General features: G+C 35.4%; 1 protein-coding gene across 2 annotated transcripts; it reads left to right on the top strand.

The window, feature by feature from the left end:
- The first annotated feature begins 1,115 nt into the window (after nt 1–1,115).
- On the top strand, nt 1,116–3,384 carry LOC103514730 (putative phospholipase B-like lamina ancestor). Of its 2 annotated transcripts, none has more exons than XM_026827617.1 (4): nt 1,116–1,249; nt 1,956–2,111; nt 2,750–2,894; nt 3,247–3,384. In XM_026827617.1, the coding sequence occupies exons 1-4, from the start codon at nt 1,137–1,139 to the stop codon at nt 3,367–3,369; spliced, it is 537 nt and encodes a 178-aa protein (XP_026683418.1). In that variant the 5' UTR covers nt 1,116–1,136; the 3' UTR covers nt 3,370–3,384. The 2 variants fall into 2 exon arrangements, with proteins under 2 accessions (XP_026683418.1, XP_026683417.1); XM_026827616.1 differs by lacking the exon at nt 1,116–1,249 and adding an exon at nt 1,585–1,725.
- The last annotated feature ends 5,135 nt before the right edge of the window (nt 3,385–8,519 follow it).

The following is an 8,519-nucleotide window of genomic DNA, read 5'->3' as shown; positions in this document are numbered from 1 at the left end:
CTCAACAACATTGAAAAAATATAAATAAAGTGTTTTCTTCTTCTTTTTTCGTGTTTGTTTAGTTTGGAGAGGTGATCGTAGAGAATTCGCGATTTGGCGACGTGATAACGACCGCGAGATATCGAACTTTGCGATATTTAAACGATCTGAAGAGATCTAAACACTTACCTACGCGATATAATAGATACCTACCTACCTAGTCTAGTTGGAATATGCAACTCCCTATAATGTAAACTTTATGAGTGTTTTTTTTTTCATACCTACTTGAGAATTTTTTGTGTGAAAATCAGTGCAATTTATTGTCATAAAATAAAAGGACGTGTAGGTACAAACTACACTGGGATTAGGGATTACTGAATACTTAAATGAGAGTTATTATTTAAACTTGAATGAAATGTACCCAATAGGTCAATGCCTCTGGCGTTCTCTACCACCTCACCTAACCTTCTGCAAGTGTAAATGATTAGTTATATGTATAGCCGTCATGAAATTTAATCTCCACTTCACAAGATAACAAATATGTGAGATACGAGATACCTATGAGAGAGAGGCGTTAAAAAAAATTTAATGGCTTACACGTGTTTCTGCCTATAGTGTAATTATCAACTACTTCTTCTTCCTCTTCTTCTTCTTCTTCTTCTTCTTCTACTTCTTCTACTTCTTCCTCTTCTACTTCTTCTTCCTCTTCTCCTTCTTCTGCTCCTAGGGATAATTTCTTTGTAGTCTTATCGGTAGATATTACAGTCAGGTATGTAAGGTACTTACTACATATCCGAATAATGATTCGAAGACTAACAGGTAGGAATTTGTTCTGGTAAGCAGAAGGTGCTTAGTTCGAAAAATTGACCCTTAATTTCCATACCTAACTTAACCAACATCCAACTTCACATAGAAAAAGTATTTTCCCCCCAGCCGTTGCGAGAACGAAACATCTACATATTTAGGATAAAATCCGCCCCGGACGAGAATCGAACACGCGACTTAGCGCTTACTAAGTAGACGCGATACCTTCCAATCTAACCAGGCTGGCTTAGGATAAAGTAAACGGATATAAAATTTGTGTGATCGCCTGAAAACTATGTCACGTATGCAATGTGCATAGCATAAAACACAACCAAAATTCCTCCCATCTCGCTATGTTCCAGGTACATCTATTCTACATTCAGCTAGAGGGGATTGAAGTGGGCTGGAGATCCGGAATCAGACGAAGCCGGAGAGAGTATCCGGAAATCCCCAAAATCGATTTCCTGTAAGTTAAACTTATCGATTTCTCTCATGTGAGCTGACAAATACATAAGTCCCTTAGCTTAGGTGTATTAATTTGAAAAAAAAAAAATAATAATAAGATAGGGAATCCTGTGAGATTACCTAATCAGCTAATCTCCTACTGCCTACAGACGAAACATATCTACATATTTAGGATAAAATCCGCCCCGGACGGGAATCGAACACGCGACTTAGCGCTTACTAAGTAGACGCGATACCCTCCAATCTAACCAGGCTGGCTTAGGATAAAGCAAACGGATATAAAATTTGTATGATCGCCCGAAAACTATGTCACGTATGCAATGTGCACAGCATAAAATACAACCAAAATTCCTCCCATCTCGCTATGTTTCAGGTACATCTATTCTACATTCAGCTAGAGGGGATTGAAGTGGGTTGGAGATCCGGAATCAGACGAAGCCGGAGAGAGTATCCGGAAATCCCCAAGATCGATTTCCTGTAAGTTAAACTTATCGATTTCTCTCATGTGAGCTGACAAATACATAAGTCCCCTAGCTTAGGTGTATTAATTTGAGAAAAAAAAAAATAATAAGATAGGGAATCCTGTGAGATTACCTAATCAGCTGATCTCCTACTGCCTACTCCTATCTATCAACAAAGCTCTGTGTTGGTTATGCCCAGTGTTTGTGGTTATCTCAAAGTGAGTGCTTTGGTTATTTTATTTTCAGTTGGATGAACGTGATGCCTGATCTGCGGGATTTGGAGAGAAAGTTCAACGGGACAGCTGATTTCAATCCGTACAGACCTCCTCTATCCTTCGCCATGCTCACCTACTTCCCCGATAATCCTAGCAACTACATCCTAGCACATGGCTCTTCTGGAACGTAAGTGTTTTACATTTCATCCATACTACATTCATTCAACGTCACCGAGCACAGTAAAGCCAGCTACTCACAATAAGGTAGACCTGACAGGCGGACCTGAGCAGGTGTTATTTTCAGTTGGATGAACGTGATGCCTGATCTGCGGGATTTGGAGAGAAAGTTCAACGGGACAGCTGATTTCAATCCGTACAGACCTCCTCTATCCTTCGCCATGCTCACCTACTTCCCCGATAATCCTAGCAACTACATCCTAGCACATGGCTCTTCAGGAACGTAAGTGTTTTACATTTCAACGTCACCGAGCACAGTAAAGCAAGCTACTCACAATAAGGTAGACCTGACAGGCGGACCTGAGCAGGTGTACTTGTCAGGTCTACCTAATAGTCAATGGCTGGCCCAAGATTCTTCGTTACCATGGCAACTGTTTACATTTTCAGATACAACGCAATGCTGCGTATACTAGTCACAAGTCTGGGTTACCATGGCAACTGTTTACATTTTCAGATACAACTCAATGCTGCGTATACTAGTCACAAGTCTGGGTTACCATGGTAACTGTTTACATTTTCAGATACAACTCAATGCTGCGTATACTAGTCACTAGTCTGGGTTACCATGGCAACTGTTTACATTTTCAGATACAACTCAATGCTGCGTATACAGAAGCGTTACAACTTCGCGTATCACAGTACAGGGGACGTGGATTCGGATCTGGTCAATGGCAGAATTCAAACATTCAGTTCATACCCAGGGGCGATATTTTCAGGGGATGATTACTATCAGGTTCGGAGTATCACGGGGGAAACTTTGACCGAATTCAAACATTCAGTTCATACCCAGGGACGATATTTTCAGGGGATGATTACTATCAGGTTCGGAGTATCACGGGGGAAACTTTGACGATCGTGGGAACCGAACTGAAGAATCATAACCAGTCCACTTGGAACTATGACGATATCGAAACCGAATATCCGGTAAGTACATAGAGTCAGTAGAAGAACACAATCTACTTTTGAATAAACAAATAAACTATGCCTGATTTGTAACGTAATAATCTAATACCCCACAAAAACACAAATGTGAAACATTCAGTTCATACCCAGGGACGATATTTTCAGGGGATGATTACTATCAGGTTCGGAGTATCACGGGGGAAACTTTGACCATCGTAGGAACCGAACTGAAGAATCATAATCAGTCCACTTGGAACTATGACGATATCGAAACCGAATATCCGGTAAGTATATGGAGTCAGTAGAAGAACACAATCTACTTTTGAATAAACAAATAAACTATGCCTGATTTGTAACGTAATAATCTAATCCCCCACAAAAACACAAATGTGAAAAAAAAAGGCCAAGTTCCTATCCAAAAATCGAGAATGGCGAGATCAGAAAATTAAGGCCAAGTCTGCATTCCCAATTTTTCGTGTCTGCTAAAAATGCTGGATCTCAATTCCTTCAACCTTCTCTTTTTCCTTCTCAAATTAATACCTAAATACGGTACCTATTATTAACATGAAAATAAAAGGAAAACATTGCCAAGTTAAAATTGAGAGAAGGTTGAAGGAATAGAACAGTTGCGCTTACTTGGGTGAGGTTTCAAAGTCAAAGAACAGGAAAAATGAGGACCAACGGAATTTTTCTTTTTCTTCAACTTCTAGATCCCGAGATAAATCGATTGCAACCTTCTCTTTTTCCTTCTCAAATTAATACCTAAATACGGTACCTATTATTAACATGAAAATAAAAGGAAAACATTGCCAAGTTAAAATTGAGAGAAGGTTGAAGGAATAGAACAGTTGCGCTTACTTGGGTGAGGTTTCAAAGTCAAAGAACAGGAAAAATGAGGACCAACGGAATTTTTCTTTTTCTTCAACTTCTAGATCCCGAACTCTGACGTCACGGCATACGCTCCCGTACACGATTACGTAACATCAAATGTCCCGAGCAAAGCTCCCTTGCAGACAACACATTAATGTGTTTGTGCGCATGCATTTCTGTACATTGCTTTCTAGTCCTCCACCAGCGTGCTTGTATACTGGCGCTACCTAGCGGAATTTCGAGGCAACTGCCTGAACTCTGACGTCACACATCTTTGAACTCTTTCATTAGAAAGGAAAATAAAAATTGAATTTTTGACCTTTTACAGTGCCTGAACTCTGACGTCACACATCTTTGAACTCTTTCATTAGAAAGGAAAATAAAAATTGAATTTTTGACCTTTTACAGTTTTTTTTTTCGGAGTGTTGACCTCAGATTTGGTTTTTTCACAACTTTTAACGTAGGAATCGACCATCTATTAATAATTTTTACCCAATCGCAACTGCTCCATTGAGATCCAGCATTTGCAGCAGACACGAAAAATTGGGAATGAAGACGTGGCCTTAATTTTCTGATCTCACCACTTTTAAGGGCAGACATTTTTGGATAGGAACTTGGCCTTTTTTTCACATTTGTGTTTTTGTGGGGGATTTCACTCCTTTTTTCCAAGTGTGTATTTACACATCATTAGTAGGTACAGATCTCCTTATTACCTAGTTATTTGCGAGCTTTTGAAAATTTTCCGTGAGTTGTTGTTGATGTTTTTGTTGTTGGTGTTTTGTTGTTGTTGTTGGTGTTGTTGTTGTTGTTGTTGTTGTTGTTGTTGTTGTTGGTGCAATATCTTTTTGATACCTAACTAAGAGTTTAGTAGTTTAGTCATTAAAAAGCGGTCGAAATACTGTTAACTGTAAAAATACAGGAAAATACCGCTAACCGTTCTGCCCTGCTAAAAAAGAGGGCAGTAAGTCCAAAATTTGACATTTTGAGTTATATATCTATACCCACGTATTTTTATGCGTAGAATTCAAAAAACGCATCAAAAACAGTCTACGAAAAAAAACAACGAAGATACAAGGAGCACAGACAAGGAAGAAGGCAGTATATCCCAAAATTATCTCTGCCATGCTAAAGAGCAAAGCAGTAAGCGCCAGACATTAAGAGACATTAAGAGAGAAAGCAGTATATCCATGGATATACTGCCTTCTTATTTACTATGAAGTTTTCTTGGATTTGCTGCTTTTTTTCGTAGTTGTGAACAGACTCATCAAGTGGATATACTGCCTTTCATATCTTGAATTCCAATCTAAAAGTTTTTCACCACATTTTTCATAATTATCAGTCAGTTTAAGTTGTGTTGACAGTTTTTGTTCATTAGTTTCGATCCATTAGTTTTGATCAATGTCTATTTAAACACTAGTACACTAGAAAACACACATTTTTTAACACTGTCAAATACTTTTAAAATACTTATCTTTTTTTTAAAATAAAATTAAAATTTTGCATTATTTTAAAACAAAAACTGTCAACACAACTTAAACTGACTGATAATTATGAAAAATGTGATGAAAAACTTTTAGATTGGAATTCAAGATATGAAAGGCAGTATATCCACTTGATAAGTCTGTTCACAACTACGAAAAAAAAAGCAGCAAATCCAAGAAAACTTCATAATAAATAAGAAGGCAGTATATCCATGGATATACTGCTTTCTCTCTTAAATACTCTTAATGTCTGGCGCTTACTGCTTTGCTCTTTAGCATGGCAGAGATAATTTTGGGATATACTGCCTTCTTCCTTGTCTGTGCTCCTTGTATCTTCGTTGTTTTTTTTCGTAGACTGTTTTTGATGCGTTTTTTGAATTCTACGCATAAAAATACGTGGGTACAGATATATAACTCAAAATGTCAAATTTTGGACTTACTGCCCTCTTTTTTAGCAGGGCAGACCTAATAACCATCCAAACATAACCTTTTAAGAAGTTCATAATTTAGGCTTCGGATAATTTTTTAATCTATTTTGCTGATACGTACTAAGTAGATAATTATGTACCTTTGTATAAAAAATACTAAGGTATCTAGGTACTTAGTAGGTACTATGATCTTGAGAAGTCAAAAGTCACTCTGTATAAGCTAGATAACATTTGTAAAAAGGGTCCGGATTTTCAAAATCAAAATTGATAGTGCTAAAATATAATTTTTAATATACATGACTTTTAGAATGACTGCTTGTTTGTTTTAGTAGAACTAATTTAACATGTGTTGTAATTAGAAACTTAAAAAAGAAGACTTATTTGATATCAACGTCACAAAAATAGTTATACTGGCAACAAAACAGAATATAAATTTCAAAGAATCACATAGAAGTTTTTGCCTCGTCTATTAAAGTATTCAAATGAAAAATGTCAACTATCCAATTATTATCATAGATGAAAATAAAGAGTAGATACTAAATCTAGATTGAAAGTACATCCCTTTCACTCAAGAAAGCACCATGTATGAAATGAACAGAAAATAAACATTTGTTTGAAAGGACAGTTAACATAAGATTTAAATATTTAATGGACAAGAGCAAATAATGAGATCATGATAAACATCTTTAAAAGAAGAACATTTGGAAATGAAAACAAAAACACATAGACAAAGTCATAATAAAAACGAAAAACATTGGAATGATACTCCGGCATCAATCTTCTAATATAAAATAAAATGTGCGCATATTACAATATTTATTTACTAAGGTATCTGATTTGGAAAAGGTTTTGTTCTTGATTTTAACGATTTTCTGAAATAGAGGTCGAATGGAATTTTATGGAAATTTCAATTATTAGTAAACTGATGCAACGTAATGATAGATGACATAGACATCAATTCAAGATTTCATAATTTTCAAGTAATATTTAAGTAATTTAAGTTATTGAAAGAGTCCATAAAATCTTCTGGCAACTTCAGAAAAGACACAAGAAACCAACTTAACCAACTACTGTCCATTATAAAATATCACTTAAATTATTTTTCAGTATAATTATTAATTTGTTATTTTCTCTATCTACAATCCTATATTGCTACAAAAAACTATATCAATACTATTAATAGGTTCTAATACCATTATACGATACATTCTGTATTATTATTCTCTGATATTGTATGAGTACGAGTAGTTCTATACAAAATTATCTAAGGATTTGGAACGACTTTTACAGTTAATTAAACTAAATTTAAACTTCTGTAGATTTGATTTTATTATATTAAGTTAACGTGAAAAAGGTTAGTTCACACTCTTTAAGGTCGTTATTATTTAACGTTTTGATAAGTATTTATAGTTCTCAAAACGCTCTAAAATGTATCTAGAATATCACTATCCATGATTTATTTGTTATATGCAGACTATTTAAGTTTACTCAGGACATATTAATCCTGATGCACTCAGCTGTTAGAAACTGGAATAAGGGACGGAAACGATAACATAATTTGCTATAGTGTTAAACTTAAAACTACACGTTCTATCCGGAACACAGGGTATTACAGGTGGGGAAGGAATGGAAGTGACGGATATACATTAATCAAACAAGATTTCACCTTGATAGAGTTCTTGAACTGACAAATTCTCTCCTATCGACCACTTCGTATCTTTGATTTTCACGTATAAAGCGTAAGTTGTTAGGAAACGTTTTAGGAACTTCCAGGTTCGAAAGTTTAAGTAAACTAAGTAGCAGACAAAGTAATCCGGTCCCGGCATATGTCCTAAACGGCTCCCCACCCCTCCCAGTTTTGTGATTACTGCCCCCCACCTACGAGGTTTAAAAAGCTTGGACCGTGATGAGTCATGTCCTTTTACTTCGAGCTCCACCCCGTCCTGGTCCGGTATATGGAAAGTTTTCTCAAAATTAAGGTTTTCTTTGTTTGAATGATATTGATTATCGATATGGAAATCTAGAACCCATCATTACAACCAAACAAAATTTCCAATACTATTTATAATATTACTTTTTTTTTTAGGGTAACATTTTATTTTTATGGTGTTATTTATATCTAATCTAATTGATTTACTTTTTTTATTCACTATAGAATAAAGTTTTACATATTAAAAGAGAACTCCCATGTAACACGTAATGTTAGTCTATAATAATTAAATGTGTTGAAAAGAAAAACAAGTGTCTTGGAAACATGTTACAACATATGTGTGCGGGAGACAGCGTGTAGACAACTCTTTTATTTAAACACTCACTCACCTTTGTCGTTTTTTTTCATTAAATCATTCATTTTACAAAAATTTTAATTATAATATAACCTAGATTATCCCTTTACAACGAAAAGCTTATTGATCAGTAAAATATCCCATGTTTAACAATTTTTCGCCCTTGTTAAACTACTGTAGGTTGATGGTTGACTGAACATACATAAGTTCACCGAGGTGTTTTGACCGAGATAAAAGATTAGATATTTTTATTACATAAACACATAACAGTATTAATCATATTATACATCCATTTCTGACCATTTAAATTTCAGTTGGTCCTACTTAAAAGCGTATTTTATAATTTAAAATTGTCTTATCCATAAATTTATCACTTCATGTAAAGGGACCT

The sequence above is a fragment of the Diaphorina citri genome, unplaced genomic scaffold (assembly GCF_000475195.1).
Source record: "Diaphorina citri unplaced genomic scaffold, Diaci psyllid genome assembly version 1.1 scaffold1212, whole genome shotgun sequence".
In the NCBI taxonomy this organism is placed as follows: domain Eukaryota; kingdom Metazoa; phylum Arthropoda; class Insecta; order Hemiptera; family Psyllidae; genus Diaphorina; species Diaphorina citri.
Note: the sequence above shows the minus strand (reverse complement) of the source record. Positions and strands in the feature narration are given on the sequence as shown.